Source organism: Pantherophis guttatus, chromosome 1 (genome assembly GCF_059756535.1).
Source record: "Pantherophis guttatus breed Tessera chromosome 1, ASM5975653v1, whole genome shotgun sequence".
Taxonomy (NCBI): domain Eukaryota; kingdom Metazoa; phylum Chordata; class Lepidosauria; order Squamata; family Colubridae; genus Pantherophis; species Pantherophis guttatus.
In genome coordinates, this window is record NC_142063.1 from 12,189,519 (window position 1) to 12,208,259 (window position 18,741).

Here is an 18,741-nt window from a genome sequence, read left to right on the forward strand (position 1 = left end):
GACCACCAAGACTTAACTCAAGATTTAAATCATAGTCAGACCTTCATGGTCCCCTTGGGATAATATTGCCTCATCCCAGAGATCCACGGGACACAAGTTGAGAACCACTGACTGCAGTCATTAAGTGAATCCAGCTTCCCCCCTACTGATTTTGCTTGTTAGAAGTCAGTTGGGAAGGTCACAAATACTTTATATGACAATGATGGCTAACCTTTTTGTCACTGCGTGCCAAATGCATGGGGAGCGTGGGGGCGGGTGTCACACATGTGTGTGCCCACACCCATAATTCAATTCCCTCCCATGCCCCGCCCCCTGCACATGCGTGTGCGCCCTCCCTTCGTGCTCCCCCTGCTTTTGGCACGCGAAGGCAAAAAGGTTACCGGTGGGCCCAGTAGGCCCATTTTTCGCCCTCCCCAGGCTCCAGAGGATTTCTTGGAGTCTGGGGAGGGCGAAAACAGCCTTCCCCACCCCTCAGAAGTCCTCCGGAGGCTGGAAACGGCCCCTTTCCCAACTTCCAGTGGGCCCGAAAATCAGCTGGCTCGCACGCGCACGTGTGCTGGAGCTGAGCTAGGGCAATGTTTACATGCCCACAGATATGGCTCCGTGTGCCACCTGTGGCACGCGTGCCATAGGTTCGCCATCATGGTTATATGCTGTATTTGGCCAAGTGTGGTTAGACGGTAGACCCACAATCGCAATCCTGTGACCACAAAGTGAGCGCACACGCCCGATCCCGTTGCAAACCGGTGGTAAAGATAAGTCAAACCAACTCCTGAAATGCACCTTCTTTCTCCCATAGAGGGAAAACGGCCTTGGACACTCACTCAACCACAAGCAACTGTGCAGTGCAATTGAAACCATTGGAGTATTGTGTTTCTCCGAAAATAAGACTGGGTCTTATATTAATTTTTGCTCCAAAAGATGCATTAGGTCTTATTTTCTGGTTAGGTCTTATTTTGGAGGAAATACGATACTGAATGCATCCGTCTGGCTGACAATCTTAACTGGGGCTTATTTTGGGGTGGGGTAGGATTTATATTACGAGCATCCCAGGGATGAAATCAGTGGTGGGTTCCTCCCGGTTCGGTCCGGTTTGGCCGAGCTGGTAGCGGTGATGATATGACATCACCGAACCAGTTCTCCCCCCCCGCCCTCCCACCCCCCCACCCCTCCATGTTATTCTTACCTTTTATTTGGCCCCACCCCCAATCTGTTGCTGCCTCCTGAGTCCCAGCTGATGACTAGAAGGAAAAAAACTGCTTAAACTCTTGCCGTGGGGCTTCAAAGGGCCGTCCTACAGCTGATCAGTGTTAAAAGCAAACAAATGAGTCAGGTCGTAAGTGCGAGGACCTTCCAGAAATGACTCTGACCAGCTAGCCATGCCCACCTAGTCACATGACCTCCAAGCCACATCCACAAAATAAGCCACGCCCACAGAACCAGTAGTAAAAAAATTTAGAACCCACCCCTGGATGAAATGCTCCCGGTTCGGACCGGATTGCCCGATCCGGTAGCGATGGAGGCGAGTGGTTCAGAGAACCGGTAGCAAAAATCCCTGCCCCCCCCATTGCCCAGCTGAGCCGCGCAATCATCAGAGGCATTTTTTTTTAACTTTTAAAACCATTTTTCTACAACCTCTTCAGCTGAAGAGGTTGTAGAAAAAACGGTTTTAAAAGTAAAAAAAAAAAAAAAAAGTTGGCAACGCCCACTCAGTCATATTACCCCCCCAAGCCACGTCCACAGAACCGGTAGTAACAAATTTTACATTTCATCACTGGAGCATCCTGAAAAATCATGCTAGGACTTATTGTCCGGTTGGGTCCTATTTTTGGAGAAACAGGGTATCTGGGGAATTCTGGGAGTTGAAGTCCATCCATCTTCCCTGAGGTTGTGAAACACGGCCTTATGGGGGATTTGTATTAACAGTTGAATATTAATTTGCTTATTAAATCCTCAACGTTGCTGGTTTCCCTGGACAGCTGGCAAAACCAAATCGAGGCGTGAATCTGCATTAAGAAATACCGAACATAGATTAAAGATGACTGGGGGGAAAAAAACCCAGTTTTAAAGCCAGAAGGACCGCAGATGATTCTGAATTCTAGCCCCCTCCTCCATACGACTGTATGGGAATTGGAATTCAATTTTGCTAAAAAAAAAAAAACAGAACGGGAACAGCGGCCTCGAATCTATGATATGAAAAACGTACATTGGAAAATAAGTTTGTCAGTCAAAAAAGGAGACAACCACACCGTTTTCTTGGCATTCAACTTGGTATATTGTATAGTACGACCCTGATTTTACTTTAAAATGCTTCTTCCCCTCTGGGTGCATTAAAATTATCACTCAAATGCAAATTCATTAAAAAGAATGCGGCAGCGATTTTAAAGTCACATAATTCAGAAAAAAACGGCAGAAAACCGAGGCTTGAAAATCAGTGCAGTGCCAGCCATAAAGCCGGTGGGGATTAAGGCCTAATGGTCACAGCGGTGGCATTCTTAGCAACAGAATAATAACAGAATAACAGAGTTGGAAGGGACCTTGGAGGTGTTCTAGTCCAATCCCCTGCTCAGGAATCCTACACCATTTCAGACAAATGGTTCTCCAACCTCTTCTTCAAAACTTCCTGTGTTGGGGCATTCACAACTTCTGGAGGCAAGTTGTTCCACTGATTAATTGTTCTTAATTCCTCCTTAGTTCTAAGTTGCTTCTCTCCTTGCTTATTTTCCACCCATTGCTTCTTTTCCTGCCTTCAGGTGCTTTGGAGAATAGCTTGATTCCCTCTTCTTTGTGGCAGCCCCTGAGATATTGGAAGTCTGCTATCATGTCTCCCCTAGTCCTTCTCTTCATTAAACGAGACATACCCAGTTCTTGCAACCGTTCTTCATATGTTTTAGCCTCCAGTCCCCTAATCATCTTTGTTGCTCTTCTCTGCACTCTTTCTAGAGTCTCAACATCCTTTTACATCGTGGCGACCAAAACTGGATGCAGGATTCCAAGTGTGGCCTTACCAAGGCTTTATAAAGTGGTATTACGACTTCGCGTGGTCTTGATTCTCTTCCTCTGTTAATACAGCCTACAGTAGGACTGTATTGGCTTTTTTGGCAGCTGCTGCACACTGCTGGCTCATATTTAAGTGATCGTCCACTAGGACTCCAAGATCCCTCTCACAGTTACTACTATTGAGCCGGGGACCACCTATCCTATACCTGTGCATGTGGTTTTTCTTGCCTACATGTAGAACCTTACTTTTCTCACCATTAAATTTCATTTTGTTAGATAGGGGCCAGTTTTCAAATCTGTCAAGAATGTCCTTCTGTATCTTAAGCCTATCTTCCGGGAGTGATGGCTATTCCTACTTGCGTGGTGTCATCTGTAAATTTCATGAGTTCCCCATCTATCCCCTCATCCAAATCATTGATGAAGATGTTGAAGAGTACTGGCCCTACTTAACCTTGTAAGCCAGTTTGATCCAGAGGCAGTTTGGTCTAACAGTGAAGGCACCAGGCTAAAACCAGGAGACAGTGAGTTCTAGTCCTGCCTTAGGCCAAGTTACTTCGGGTCATTCACCAGGAGACAGTGAGTTCTAGTCTTGCCTTAGGCAGGAAAGACAGCTGGATGACTTTGGGCCAATCACCAGGAGATGGTGAGTTCTAATCCTATCTTAGCCATGTTTTATGCGAAAGCCACAAGCCAAGGAGCTTCAGGTGTCCGCAATCTGTGGTCAGAATAAGTCAAGATGGCAGCCACAACAGCATTAAAAAAAAGCTTCAGCCAATTTTGAATGGGCATCACATTGTACATAAAAATGCAGAGGGGCTCTTCAATCACAGTGTTATGGTGGCCACCTCAACTTTTTTGATAACTGAAAATATTTACAGACCGCTCACATCCTGGACACAAACTGTTTCAACTCCTACCCTCAAAACGACACTATAGAGCACTGCACACCAGAACAATGAGACACAAGGACAGTTTTTTCCCAAACGCCATCACTCTGCTAAACAAATAATTCCCTCAACACTGTCAAACTATTCACTAAGTCTTCATTACTATTAATCTTCTCATCGTTCCTATCACCCATCTCCTCCCACTTATGATTGTATGACTGTAACCTTGTTGCTGGTATCCTTAAGATTTTTATTGACTGTTTCACCTTATGATTCTTGACGAATGTATCTTTTCTTTTATGTATACTGAGAGCGTATGCACCAAAGACAAATTCCTTGTGTGTCCAATCACACTTGGCCAATAAAGAATTCTATTCTATTCTATTCTATTCTATTCTATTCTATTCTATTCTATTCTATTCTATTCTATTCTATTCTATTCTATTCTATTCACTTGCTGAAGATTCCCCTGCAGAAACCTGCTCAGTTCTCAGCTGCTAGCACACTGTTAGTTGACACAAGCTGATTTTATTTATTACACTTTTCTAAATTTCCCATGCTGGCTCCAAGCAATGTTTCTCAGGCTTGGCAACTTTGAGAAGTGTGGATGATTTCAGTTCCCCAGATTCTCCAGCCAACATCTTAAAATTGCCTTAGTTGAGAAAAACACTCAATAAAGTTTTCTTGGAGGTTCCAGAATTGGGGTTGAGAATGTTCCCCCCATTTTTTTTTTTTTTTTGCTTGCTTCTAATTTTCGTCCTTGATTTACAACCGTTCATTTAGTCATCATCATCATTTAACAACTCCATAATCCCTTGCGGGCTGGAGTCTGGGCAACTGAATGGAGCTAGCAGAGCGTTTTAATGGCCGGATGCTTTTCCTGTTGCCAGTGTGGAGTTTTCTCACTGTGCCCAGAGAGAGAAATATCTGCCTACCTACGATCGAACTCACAGCCTCCTGATTGTGAGGCGACAGCTCTACTTCTAAGCCATCGCACCATTCTCCAAATCCTTCAAGGATTGCTTAGCAATGGATCTCTGGTCCCAATTGTGGTCGTAAATCGAGGACTACCTGTATCCCCCCTGGAAGCTGAAATACCTGAAATTTCCAGTCGCAAATTGGCAGGAGGATTGGTGTAGCCTGTGCCACATTTCTGCAGTCAGAAGTTCATTTTTGGGGAGGGGGATGCATTGGGAATCTTGGGTGTACAGTCTGTCCTCGACTTACGACCACACATTGAGCACGGCGTTTCTGTTGTTAAGCAAGACAGTTGCTAAATGAATCTTGCCCCATGTTGATGACCTCGCTTGCCACCATTAAATGAGTAACACGGTTGTTAAGTGAACCTGGCTTCTCCCATTGATTTTGCTTGTCAGAAGGTCACAGAGGGTGAGCGCATGACCCCGGGGCATTGCAACCGTCATAAATACGAGTCAGTTGACAAGCGTCATAATTTTGATCCCGTGACCCTGCTGGGGATGTTCCAATAGTCGTAAGCCTGGAAAACGGCCATAAGTCACTTTTTATGGTGCTGTTATATTTTTGAACGATCACTAAATGAACGGTGCTTCTTTGCAGGGGTGTCCCCAAAGCAGGGTAACAGTAACAGTAACAGACTTGGAAGGGGTCTTGGAGGTCATTTAGTCCAACCCCCTGCTCACGCAGGAGACCTATACTAGGGATTCGAACCGCCAAAGCTATGGATGGCCGTTCCCAGAGATGGACGCTCGGGTTCTCTAACCACTATTCCACTCAGCCCTGCGTGGCTCAGAGCCCATACCCGGCTTGCATTAAAAAAGATGTGGAGACTCTAGAAAGAGTGCAGGGAAGAGCAACCAAGATGATGAGGGGACTGGAGGCTAAAACATATGAAGAACGGTTGCAGGAACTGGGTATGTCTAGTTTAATGGAAAGAAGGACCAGGGGAGACAGGATAGCAGCCTTCCAATATCTCAGGGGCTGCCACAAAGAAGAGGGAGTCAAGCTATTCTCCAAAGCACCTGAGGGCAGGACAAGAAGCAATGGGTGGAAACTAATCAAGTAGGGAAGCAATTTAGAACTAAGGAGAAATTTCCTGACAGTTAGAACAATTAATCAGTGGAACAACTTGCCTCCAGAAGTTGTGAATGCTCCAACCCTGGAAGTTTTAAAGAGGAGTTTGGATAGCCATTTGTCTGAAGTGGTGTAGGGTTTCCTGCCTAAATAGGGGGTTGGACTAGAAGACCTCCAAGGTCCCTTCCGACTCTGTTATTCTATTCTATTCTATTCTATTCTATTCTATTCTATTCTATTCTATTCTATTCTATTCTATTCTATTCTATTCTATTCCCTTCCCTTCCTTATTCCTTATTCCTTATTCCTTCTCTTCTCTTCTCTTTCTTCTCTTCTTTTCTCTTCCCTTCCCTTCCTTATTCCTTATTCCTTATTCCTTCTCTTCTCTTTCTTCTCTTCTTTTCTCTTCCCTTCCCTTCCTTATTCCTTCTCTTCTCTTCTCTTCTCTTCTCTTCTCTTCTCTTCTCTTCTCTTCTCTTCTCTTCCTTATTCCTTCTCTTCTGTTTCTTCTCTTCTCTTCTCTTCTCTTCTCTTCTCTTCTCTTCTCTTCTCTTCTCTTCTCTTCTCTTCTCTCCTCTCCTCTTCTCTTCTCTTCCCTATTCCTTATTCCTTCTCTTCTCCTCTTCTCTTTCTTCTCTTCTTTTCTCTTCCCTTCCCTTCCTTATTCCTTCTCTCTCTTCTCTTCTCTTCTCTTCTCTTCTCTATTCTATTCTATTCTATTCTATTCTATTCTATTCTATTCTATTCTATTCTATTCTATTCTATATTCTCTATTCCAGCTGTTCGTTTCCCGCGTTTCAGGCGATTCCCCGGAGCCGTTCCGATCGATCGCTTCTGCAAGAGGAGGGGAGGTGGGGGGGGGGGACGGACGGGATCCACCTTAAACCTTCCGTGCGCGAGATTTTTTTTTTTTCCTTTCCCCCCGTCTGGTTGTCAATCGGCAGCGCTGCCCGCACAGGACCGCGTCCAGATTTGGCACCGACCTCCTGGGCTTGCACACACACACACACGCACACACCCCGCTTCCTTGCACGCTCAGAAGAAATTCGCCCCCCCCTTCCTTTTTTCAAGGGATCGCAAAGCTTCCCTCTTCTCTTTTCCTTCCTTGCTAAGTGCTCTTTTAAGATCTGGGCGGTGGGGAGGGGGGGGGGCGAGCGAGCGAGAGAGACGCCCCCCCTTTTTTTGCTGGTATTTAACACGTTTCTCCTTTACACCCGCGTGTGCAAATTCTTTTCTTTTCCCTTCTCAGGTAGAATTATTATTTTTTTAAAGATTCCCCCTCTTCTTTCTTTCTTTCTTTCTTTCTTTCTTTCTTTCTTTCTTTCTTTCTTTCTTTCTTTCTTTCTTTCTTTCTTTCTTTCTTTCTTTCCTTCTTCCTTCCTTCATCCCTCGTTTTTTGCTTTTATTTTTTAAAATAAATCTAAGGGCATGACACGGAAACCTTGCTGAAATCCGAAACGCAGAAGGAGCGCTCCCACCCACTCCCCAATTTATTTGGGGAGGGGGCGGTGTGTCCCCACCCCCCCAGGATGTATTCTCAAGGGCGGCATGCTGTAAGTACCATATTTGTTACGGGGATGGGGCGGGGGTGAGTTGCTGGAAGGGTCCTATCTTGAGGGGGTTTGGGCAGTGGTGGGATTCAGCCAGTTCGCACCGATTCGGGAGAACCGGTTGTTAACTTTCTAAGCAGTTCGGAGAGCCAGTTGTTGGAAGAAATCTCCTTTTGTTTTTCCCCCCACTTTACAGGGCTAATCCTGTAAGGAAGGCAAGAAGGAAATATTCTGGTGGTGTTTCTAGCCTAATCTTTATTGCCCTGCTTACAGAAACTGCCTCTCAGGTTAACCCTTGTTACATTGTAACAGCTAAGGCGAAGTGCCCATTGACGTGAGTGACGTTGAGTTGGCCACGCCCATACGGTCACATGACCACCAAGCCATGCCTACCCAGCTGGTCATTAGGGCAGAGAACCGGTTGTTAAATTATTTGAATCCCACCACTGGGTTTGGGGAATGGGACTTTGGGGGTGTCCCAAAAACTGGGTGCAGTTATGTAAGGTGAAGGTTAGGCTTGGGGAGGGGGGGGATCCAGGTGTTGGGTTGGTCCCCAGGTCTCTGCTTGGTTATTCACAGCAGCTGTTCTTTCCACAAAAAAAAAAAAGTGTTAATATACACTACAGGTCGTCCTGAACTTACGACCATTCGTTTAGTGACCGTTCCAAGTTACAATGGCACTGAAAAAAAGTGACTTAGTTAGGACCGTTTTTCACACTTAACGACCGTTGTAGCATTCCCACCGTCACGGGATCAAAATTCAGATCCTTGGGCCACTGACTCATCTTTATGACGGTCGCAGTGTCCCGGCGGGGGTCACGTGATCCTACTTTTGCGACCTTCTGACAAGCAAAGTCAATCTGGGGAAGCCATTTCACAACCGAGTTACTAATTTAACAATTGCAGCGATTCGCTTAACAAATTTGGCAAGAAAAGTCATAAAACGGGGCAAAAACTCACTCAACCGAGTCTCACTTTAGCCACAGAAACTTTGGGCTCAATGGTGGTCATAAGTCGATGTCAATGTAAGTTGACCTGCATTTGCAAGTCAAAATGAATTTCTCTGCCGGAAACGGATTTCCAGATAAGTGTGGGGGAAACTTGGAATTCTGGAATCTGGTGAGAATCAGAGCCAGGATTTTCCCTGCCTCTTTTTGCTAAAATTCAGCATTTCCTGCTCAGTTGAGTAATGAATCCTTTATGATGAATTGCAAGTCCTTCTGCTTAACGTTTATTTGTGTAGCCTTTTTGAACCCAAAAGTTCACTGCCCCAGTGGGGAGAGGCTGCCATTTGTCAAAACCATATTTTTTTTAAAAAAAGAAAAAAAACGGATTTTAAAGGATGGGAAAAAAAAACCATCCTGTTTGACCAGACAGGGCGTTTCTGTTTTTGTGGGTACCGGGTTCAGATCTGTCTGCACCGGTGACAAGCAGAGGTGGGTTTTGGCAGGTTCTGACCAGTTCTGGAGAACCGGTAGCGGAAATTTTGAGTAGTTCGGAGAACCGGTAGTAAAAATTCTGACTGACCCCGCCCCCATCTATTCTCTGCCTCCCGAGTCCCAGCTGATCAGGAGGAAATGGGGATTTTCCAGTATACTTCCCTTGGAGTGGGGTGGGATTCGGGGTGAAATCCAGCAGGTTCTAACAGGTTCTGGAGAACCGGTAGCGGAAATTTTGAGCAGTTCGCAGAATCGTCAAATACCACCTCTGGCTGGCCCCAAAGTGGGGTGGGAATGGAGATTTTGCAAAATCCTTCCCCCAGGAGTGGGGAGGGAATGGGGATTTTACAGTATCCTTCCCCTGCCATGCCCACCAAGCCACGCCCACCAAGCCACACCCACAGAGCCGGTAGTAAAAAAGTTTAAAACCCACCTGACCTTGGATTGGATGGAAGGAAGGAAGGAAGGTAATCCTTCCACTTATTCACACAACATGTCAACCCAGGTCAGGGGACAGACCTAACAGATGCATTGACAGAGTCCACTTCAGTATAAAATAAGTAACAATAGTTAACTAGGTTAATTGTGGTTTGCATTTGTTGGATGTGTGTATGGGGAGCAGTTCGGAGAACCGGCAAATACCACCTCTGGCTGGCCCCAGAGTGGGGAGGGAATGGAGATTTTGCAGTATGCTTTCCCTGGAGTGGGGTGGGAATGGAGATTTTGCAGTATCCTTCCCTTGCCACGCCCACCAAGCCACACCCACCAAGCCACACCACGCCCACAGAACCGGTAGTAAAAATTTTTGGATTTCCTAAGTCACTTTTTTCCGTGTGCCGTCGTAACTTGGAACGGTCACTAAATGAACTGTTGTAAGTCGAGGACTACCTGTACTGCATAATTGGGTTGTTTATGGGGCAAAACACACCCCAGGGAGTGCCGCCTTCTTTAATCTGCCTTAAAGATGCTGGAAGCGCCATTCACACAACATGTTCACCTCATTTACTATATTAGACTTGTTGGGGTTGATGGCTGAAATAATCGCTGAAATAATCGCTGAGATAATTGGCTAATTTGAATCCCCACAACAGTTGCCTAGACTATTGTGTGAATGCAGCCCTAGGAGAAACCCAGCCTGGCCCTTCAGCTGGGAGAAATTTGCAAACGGGATGCATGTCGGTCTTTAAAGGTAACCCCTGACTACAGAATCATTAGCTGCAGAATTGGAGGAGGAAGAGAGAGATATATATCGTGGTGTTTACACAACTCCCTTACCGACAATTAATTTAACCACGGTGTTTTCAATTAGTCTGGGTTTGCATGACACAGAACTGGAAGCTAAGTAGCATTCGGGTTGGTTGGAGGCTCGGCTGACCGTGAGCTCAAGCAGTGCCACGACAGCCAGGCTCCGGGAAAGCGGAATGAGGGGTCAAAGGGGCCCTTTATTTAATTTGTATTTATTTAATTTTTTTTTTTAATTTCTCACCTTCGGGATTTTTATAAATAATTCCAAACGGGAAACACACCTGCAATTCAGGTAGTCCTCGACTTACCACAGTTCGTTGAGTAACGGTTCAAAGTTACGGCGGCACTGAAAAAAGGGACTTAGGACCAGAGGTGTGCTCCTGGGGGTTTGGGAGAACCTCTAGCTAAGATTCTGTGTAGTTCGGAGAACCCCCAAATCCCACTTCTGGCTGGCCCCGCCCACCCGTCCCCTCCCCTCCCCCCCCCGGATTCCCCACATGGCCCATTTTGGACCTCCGGGTTTTTCTCTGTGCCCTCAAGACCCTACTGTTCCGACAGGCGGGGCTGTCAAATTGAATGATTTTAAGTTGGGTTTTAATTTTGGGTTTTAAAAATTCGGCCAAAACTATTTAATGATTTTAATTAATTTTAACTAGATATTGTATATTTGTATATTTGTATTTTAATTTTGGCTGTACACCGCCCTGAGTCCTTCGGGAGAATGGGCGGAATATAAATATTATTATTATTATTATTATTATTATTATTATTATTATTATTATTATTAGACGCAGGTAAGTGCAGGGCACACACAGAGGCTCTGGGAGGGTGAAAAACGAGCCTACCGGAAGTTCGGGAAGGCCGGAAACGGGCCCGTTACCAGCCTCCAGAGGGCCTCCGGAGCCTGGGAGGCCATTTTCACCCTCCTAGAGATTTGAAGAAGCCTCCGGAGCCCGGGGAGGGCAAAAATGTCCCCCCCATTGTGGTGCAGGTGGCTGATTGGGCCACACCCACCATGGCCACGCCCACCCAGCAACCGTGCAGAGGACCCCTTGCTAAAATTTTTGAAGCCCATCCCTGCTTAGGACCATTTTTCACAGTCACGACCTTTCCGATATTCCCATGGTCACGTGACTAAAATTCGGATGCTTGGCAACTGGTTTATTTTTTATAACGGTTTCTGTGCCCCAAAGATGATGGGATCCCCAAGTCAGTGGGGAAGCCAGATTCACTTAAGAACCGGGTTACTAACTTATCATCCGCAGCGATTCACTTAATGATTGAGGCAATAAAGATCGTAAAATGGGGCAAAATTCACTTAACAAATGTCTCACTTAAAAACAGAAATTTTGGACTCTATTGCGGTCTTATATCGAGTACTGTCTGTAGTTTCTCCTCCTATTTACCCTACAACAATATCCCTGTAAGGTGGTTGGGGTGAGAGAGAGAGAGAGGGACTGGCCAAAAGTTGCCAAGTTAGCTCTTGGGCCTAAGGCGGGACTAGAACTCCCAGTCTCCTAGTGATTGACCCAAAATCACCCAGCTGGCTTTCGTGTCTAAGACAGAACTAGAATTCCCAGTCTCGTGATGATTGGACCAAGGTCTCCCAGCTGGATGTTGTGCCTAAGGTAGAACTAGAACTCCCAGTCTCCTGGTAATTGGCCCTAAATCACCCAGCTGGCTGTTGTGCCTAATCTGAGACTAGAATTCCCAGTCTCCTGATAATTGGCCCCAAATCACCCAGCTGGCTGTTGTGCCTAAGGTAGAACTAGAACTCCCAGTCTCCTGATAATTGGCCCCAAATCACCCAGCTGGCTGTTGTGCCTAAGGTAGAACTAGAACTCCCAGTCTCCTGGTAATTGGCCCCAAATCACCCAGCTGGCTTTGTGCCTAAGGTGGGACTAGAACTCCCAGTCTCCTGGTAATTGGCCAAAGTCACCCAGCTGCTGTTGTGCCTAATGTGAGACTAGAACTCCCAGTCTCCTGATAGTTGGCCCAAAGTCATCCAGTTGGCTGTTGTGCCTAATGTGAGACTAGAATTCCCAGTCTCCTGGTAATTGGCCCCAAATCACCTAGCTGGCTGTTGTGCCTAAGGTAGAACTAGAACTCCCAGTCTCCTGGTGATTGGCCCAAAGTCACCCAGCTGGCTTCTGGTTTCTAGACCAGCTCCTTACCTCTAGACCAGACTGGGGTTTGGGCAGTGGTGGGTTTCTACTGGTTTGCCCGAACCGGGGCAAACCTGTAGTGAGGGTGGTGGGAGGCTCCACCCACCCGCCATCACGGACGCTCTGCACATGTGCAGAAGGTTCTACACATGCTCAGAAGTGCTGTGCGCGCATTCCTGATTCTGAACCGGTAGCAAAGGTAAGTGGAACCCACGACTGAGTTTGGGGTGAACTAGCGGGATGCTTGCTGGCCAGATCCCTGAGGAATGCCTCCTCCTGGTTGGACGGGAGCCATTCAGAGCAGGGACTCTTGTAGAGTCACAACAGGAGCCTCCTGGGAAAATAGTGTCTCTGCTCCATCTCTAAAATGGCTGTTTTCAGAGAGTATCATTGTTGTATCTTTATTTTTGTTTTTGGGCTGAAAAAGTATAAAAAATTCAGCTTTTTTGCCCAGTTCTGGATGGTGAATAAAAGAGTCACTGCAATGAAAGTCCCACTCTGCCTGTCTGGCTGGGGAATTCTGGGGGTTGAAGTCCACCCGTCTTGAAAGTTGCCAAGTTTGAAAAATACTGTTTTTAATGCATTGCACTGGGCGTCTATTATCTCTCCCTTTCCCAGGTGGATTTAAAACCAGCCAGCAAGCTGCTTGCAGGCCAAGGGAGGAAAAAAAAAAACCCTTTTAAAGATTTTTACCTCCCTTAATTTTAGGTTACAGCCATTCCTGTCAGCCGCAATCGTTTTTTTATAAGCAGCTGCAGTTCATAAGATCACAGCGGCTCTTTTCATTTCCTGCCTGTCACCTCCGAAAAAGGAGAAATGAAAAAAAATCATTCTAACGCCCCAGGTCCAGAAGGGGTACCTGAGGTCATCCAGCTTCACCCCGTATTTGATGGCAGGAATACAAATTAACAGGATGTTTTTCCTAACAGTCATAGTTTTTAATCGCTTGATCCGTTATACGGTTAGTCCTTGCCTTACCACCACAACTGAGCCAAAAATTTCTGCGGCTAAGCGAAACGTTTGTAAAGTGAGTTTTGCCCCCTTTTATGACAATTCTTGCTGCAATTATGAAGTGAACCACGGCAGTCGTTAAGTTAGCAACACGGATGTTAAGTGAATCTGGTTTCCCCGTTGACTTTGCTTGTCAGAAGGTCGCGAAAGGGGATCGCGTGACCCAGGGACGCTTCAACCGTCATAAATGTGAGTCGGTTGCTAAGTGCTTGAATTTTGATCGCGACCGTAGGGATGCTGCAACGGCCGTAAATGTGAAAAAGTTGCTTTTTTCAGCGCCATTGCAACGTTAAACCGTCACTAAACTAATGGCTGTACGTCAAGAACTATCTTTAATAAAGAAATTGCTACTCAGGGCTGATACAAAATCTTGAAATGCCTCCATCACAGACGGCAAATTCATAAAATCGCTGCCCCTTGCAGAGAAAAACAACGGTCTTGCTTAGCGACGGCAATGTTGGGTTCAATTATGGTCGTAAGTCAAGGACTACCTGTATTACCACCCACTGCCTAGGACAGTGATGGCTAACCTTTTTGCTGTCGTGTGCCAAAAGCAGAGAGAGCGCAGGGGAGGTCGCGCACGTGTGTGCCCACACCCATAATTCAATTCCTCCGTGCCCTCCTGTACATGCGTGTGCGACCCCCCCCACGCTCCCCCCACTTTTGGCACGCGACGGAAAAAAGGTTCCTGGTAGGCCTGGTAGGCCCGTTTTTCGCCCTCCCCAAGCTCCAGAGGCTTTCTTGGAGCCTGGGGAGGGTGAAAACAGTCTTCCCCACCCCCCCGGAGCCCCTCCGGAGTCCGGAACCGGCCTGTATCCTGACTTCCGGTGGGCCCACAAGGCCCAAAAATCAGCTGGCTGGCATGCACATGCGTGCTGGAGCTGAGCTAGGGCAATGCTTGCATGCCCACAGATATGGCTCTATGTGCCACCTGTGGCACGCATGCCATAGGTTCGCCATCACGGGCCTAGGATCTTCTTTCTCAGGGTTAAATCTCTCCATCATCTTCTCTGTCGAAAACTGAATATATTTATATATATATTCATATCAAGGGTAAATAATTTCTTTTCCCTGAATTTGTCCCAGTTTAGTCGGATGCTTTGGGAAGAAATGTCTTTTATTAATTTGGGAAGAGTTTTTTTGTGTGGCTGTTTTAATCTAGGCCATTTTTAAAAAGCGTCTTCCTCCTCTTTTCCCATTGGTCCATACGGAGTCAGAATTTGAAATGAATTTGAACCCAACTTTTAATAACCTCCCTTCCTACTTAGGTGTATGACCACACAGGAAATAATGGGCTATTTTAATTGGCTTTTTATTTGTTAAGAATGGCAGTGTTCACTTAAAAACCTCCAGGAACTCACCTTTTGCCAAATACACAGAGAATTTGGGGGATTCTGCCATGGGGGAGGGGAAGGCCTCTGCACATGCCCAGTGGAACTGGTTTTCTGCAGCTGTTCCAAAGTCTACGAAATCGGGGGGAGGGGGGGGCAAATTGGCAATTGAATGCAATGTGAAAAGCTTAGTTTGGGGAAAAAGGAGAATATCAAATACAGGTAATCTCCTGATTTACAGCTGCAATTGGCACTAGAATTTCCGTGGCTAAGCACGGCAGCAAAAACCTGCAGTTGTTAAGTGAATCACCTGGTTCGTTAAACGAATCCAGCTTTCCCCGTCTGCTTTGCATGTCGGGGAAAGTCACAAATGATGATCATTGTGAACCCAGGATATTGCAAATGTATGCTGGTGGTTGTCCAAGTGCCCAAATTTTGATCACATGACCGTGGGGATTGCTGTGATGGTCGTAAGTGTGAGGATTGGTCGTAAGTCACCTTTTTCAGCGCCATTGTAAATTTGAAAAGTTGCTAAATGAAGGGTTGTAAGTCGAGGACCACCTGTAAAGTAATTATGGTATATGGGGAAAATTGGTTTTGCCACATCATTTGGGACAACGAAATAATGTGTCATATTTTATTTTATTTTTTCTCTCTGCCTTAAGCTATTTATATCTTTCCATCTTTCTGTTTTCAGTCTGGGCAGCCTTTTAAGTTCTCGGTGTTGGAGATTTGTGACCGAATTAAGGAAGAATTCCAGTTCCTCCAGGCTCAGTATCACAGGTATGGAAAAGAAGAGGAAAGAAAAAAAAAGAAGAGAAGATTAGGGTTCTTAATTCTGATAACTAAATGGAACCTCCACACCCAGTGGCAGTATACCCCACAATGCTGTACAGCCTTGAAAACAATCCAGAAATCTCTCTGTTGCTTTTTCTCCCTGATCGCTTTTTTTCACCCCTGTCAACCACGGTGCAGCTTTGTTTGCACATCACGCTCAGATGTGGTTTGTTTAAACCCGGTTTACAGGATTAATGGCTGGATTTGCCCAACATGCGGTACCAGAAAACCACATTGTGCTTAAGTGCATTGTGTGAACTAAAATCTGGGCCATTTTTCTCCTTTCCCTTCCCTTCCCTTTTCTTTTCAAAACAAAAAAGAGTGGGTTTGCCTGGAAAAGGAAGGCAGCCTGTAAATCAATTTATTGTTGATTCTCCTCACATACCTCTAGTCCAGTGATGGCTAACCTTTTTGCCGTCGTGTGCCAAAAGCGGGGGGGGGAGTGGAGGGGAGGGGTCACACATGTGAGTGCCCACACCCATAATTCAATTCCTCCATGCCCTCCTGCACATGCATGTGCGACCCCCCTGCGCTCCCCACACTTTTGGCACATGACGGAAAAAAGGTTACTGGTGGGCCTGGTAGGCCTATTTTTCGCCCTCCCCAGGCTCCAGAGGCTTTCTTGGAGCCTGGGGAGGGTGAAAACGGCCTTCCCCATCCCCCCGGAGGCCCTCCGGAGGCCAGAACCAGCCCGTTTCCCGACTTCCAGTGGGCCCGGAAGGCCCAAAAATCAGCTGGCTGGCATGCGCATGCGTGCTGGAGCTGAGCTAAGGCAATGCTTGCATGCCCACAGATATGGCTCCATGTGCCACCTGTGGCACGCGTGCCATAGTTTTGCCATCACGGCTCTAGTCCACTACAGTCCCTGAGGGAGGAAGCCATGGAAAGTGGGAAGGAGTTTGGAGAGGGGCAGGCAGAGATGGTTTTGAAGAGACAGTTCGGCAGAAAAAAAAAGTGAATTTGTCCCCTGTCTGAAGTGATATAGGACAGGAGTGTCAAACTCGAGGCCCATGGGCCGAATCTGGCCTGCGGAAACAGTGAAGGACCGGCTCGCGGTGCCCCTGCCAGAGTGCCTCCCCCTCGGGGCTCAGTTTTTGCTGGCACAGGGCTATCAAAACTGTACTACTGTACTGTACTGTACTACTGTAATTGGACTACTGTAATGCTCTCTACATGGGGCTCCCCTTGAAGAGCACCCGGAGGTTCCAACTGGTCCAGAATGCGGCCGCGCGGGTAATTATGGGTGCGACACGGCGCACCCATGTAACACCTCTCCTGTGCGAGCTGCACTGGCTCCTGGTGGTCTTCCGGGTGCGATTCAAGGTGCTGGTTACCACCTTTAAAGTGCTCCATGGCTTAGGACCTGGGTATATACGAAATCGCCTTCTGCCACCGGTAGCCTCCGACCGGCCAATACGCTCCCACAGAGAAGGACTCCTCAGGGTGCCGTCGGCCAAACAATGCCGACTGGCGACACCCAGGAGGAGAGCCTTCTCTGTGTTCCCTCTGGAATGACCTGCCCCTAGAGGTTCGTATGATCCCCGACCTTCGTACCTTTCGCTGTGCCCTTAAGACCCTGTTGTTCCAACAGGCCGGGCTGGCTTAGAACATGAATTTTAAATTGGGTTGTTTGTCAATGTTTAACTTTGTGGGCCAAATTTAATATATTCGTTTTAAATTGTTTTTAAATTTTGAGAGTTCATGTGTGTTTTAACATGGCTGTACACCGCCCTGAGTCCTTCGGGAGAAGGGCGGTATAGAAATTGAATAAACTAAACTAAACTAAACTAAAACAAACTAAAAACAAAACAAAAGGAGAAATATTTTCCCCTTTTGCATTTGAGCATGTAAGGAGGGACAGGAAAGGAGAAAGGGAAAGAGGAAAGACAAAGAAAAAGAAAGAAAGAGGGGAAGAGATCAAGGAAGGAAAAAGAAGGAAAGAGGGGAAGGAGGAAGAAAGAAGAATGAAGAGGGAAGGAAAAGGAAGGAAGGAAGAAAGGAAGGAAGGTAGATAGGTTATAATGAGAGTGAGGGAGGGTCTGAGGGAATTCCTTCCTTAGCACTTGGCCACCACAGGTGACCCCAACACAAGTGATCTCGAGCTGGCCACGACCCCCCCACTCAAGTCAAACACAACCCTGATGCGGCCCTTGATAAAATCGAGTTTGATGCCCCTGGTATAGGATTTCTGTTTGAGCAGGGGGCTGGACTAGAAGACCTCCAAGGTCCCTTCCAGCTCTATTCTGATTCTGAATCATATTCCCTTCTTTTTTTTGGCAGCCTGAAATTGGAATGTGAGAAATTAGCGAGCGAAAAAACAGAGATGCAGAGGCATTATGTTATGGTAAGACATAATAATAATAATAATAATAATAATAATAATAATAATAATAATAATAATAATAATAATTGACATTGCAATACCTGGTGATGCACGAATTGAAGATAAGCAGCAAGAAAAAATCACAAAGTACCGGGACTTACAAATTGAAGTTGAGCGACTGTGGAAAAAGAAATCGTGTGTTGTCCCGATTGTAATTGGAGCCCTCGGAGCAATACCCAAAGGGCTACCCCACTATTTAGAAATTCTAAATTTGCTGGACTTGAACATTTTGACTCTACAAAAAACCACCTTACTCGGAACAGCTTACATCCTCCGATGATACCTTAACAGTTCCTAGGTCCTTGGTTAGGACTCGAGCTGCTGAGCTATTAACCAGCCTCAAAGGCTGTGAATCTCACTAAAGATTAACCAATAAATAATAATAATAATAATAATAATAATAATAATAATAATAATACCAATAATAACCGTAATACTTTTTTTTTTAGCCAAGAAGTTATGGATTTACAAAATACAGGTAGTCCTTGACGTACAACAGTTCATTTAATGACTTTTTGAAGTTACAACGGCACTGAAAAACGGGACTTATGACCGTGTTCCCCATGTACGACCGTTGACCGCAACTGAACCCAAAATTTCTCTTGCTAAGTGAGACATTTGTCAAGTGAGTTTTGCCCCATTTTACGACCTTTCTTGCCATGGTTGTTAAGTGAATCACTGTGATTGTTAAGCGAGTAACACGGTTGTTAAGTGAATCTGGCTTCTCCCTTGACTTTGCTTGTCAGAAGGTCGCCAAAATTAATCACATGACCCCAGGAGACAGCAACCGTCATAACTATGAGCCAGTTTGCCAAGTGTCCGAATTTTGATCCCATGACCG

General features: G+C 46.1%; 1 protein-coding gene across 4 annotated transcripts in view; it reads left to right on the plus strand.

The window, feature by feature from the left end:
• Positions 1-6,831: 6,831 nt before the first annotated feature.
• Positions 6,832-18,741, plus strand: part of TLE2 (TLE family member 2, transcriptional corepressor) — a 60,639-nt gene continuing 48,729 nt past the window's right edge. For 3 of the 4 annotated variants that reach the window (XM_087873342.1, XM_060681531.2, XM_087873269.1), the window contains exons 1-3: positions 7,335-7,492; positions 15,378-15,463; positions 17,798-17,861. In XM_087873342.1, the coding sequence (XP_087729468.1) occupies positions 7,469-7,492; positions 15,378-15,463; positions 17,798-17,861 (174 nt within the window). In that variant the 5' untranslated portion in view covers positions 7,335-7,468. Of the gene's footprint in view, positions 7,189-7,334; positions 7,493-15,377; positions 15,464-17,797; positions 17,862-18,741 lie in introns of those variants that run through there. The other variant, XM_087873300.1, reaches the window with a different exon arrangement.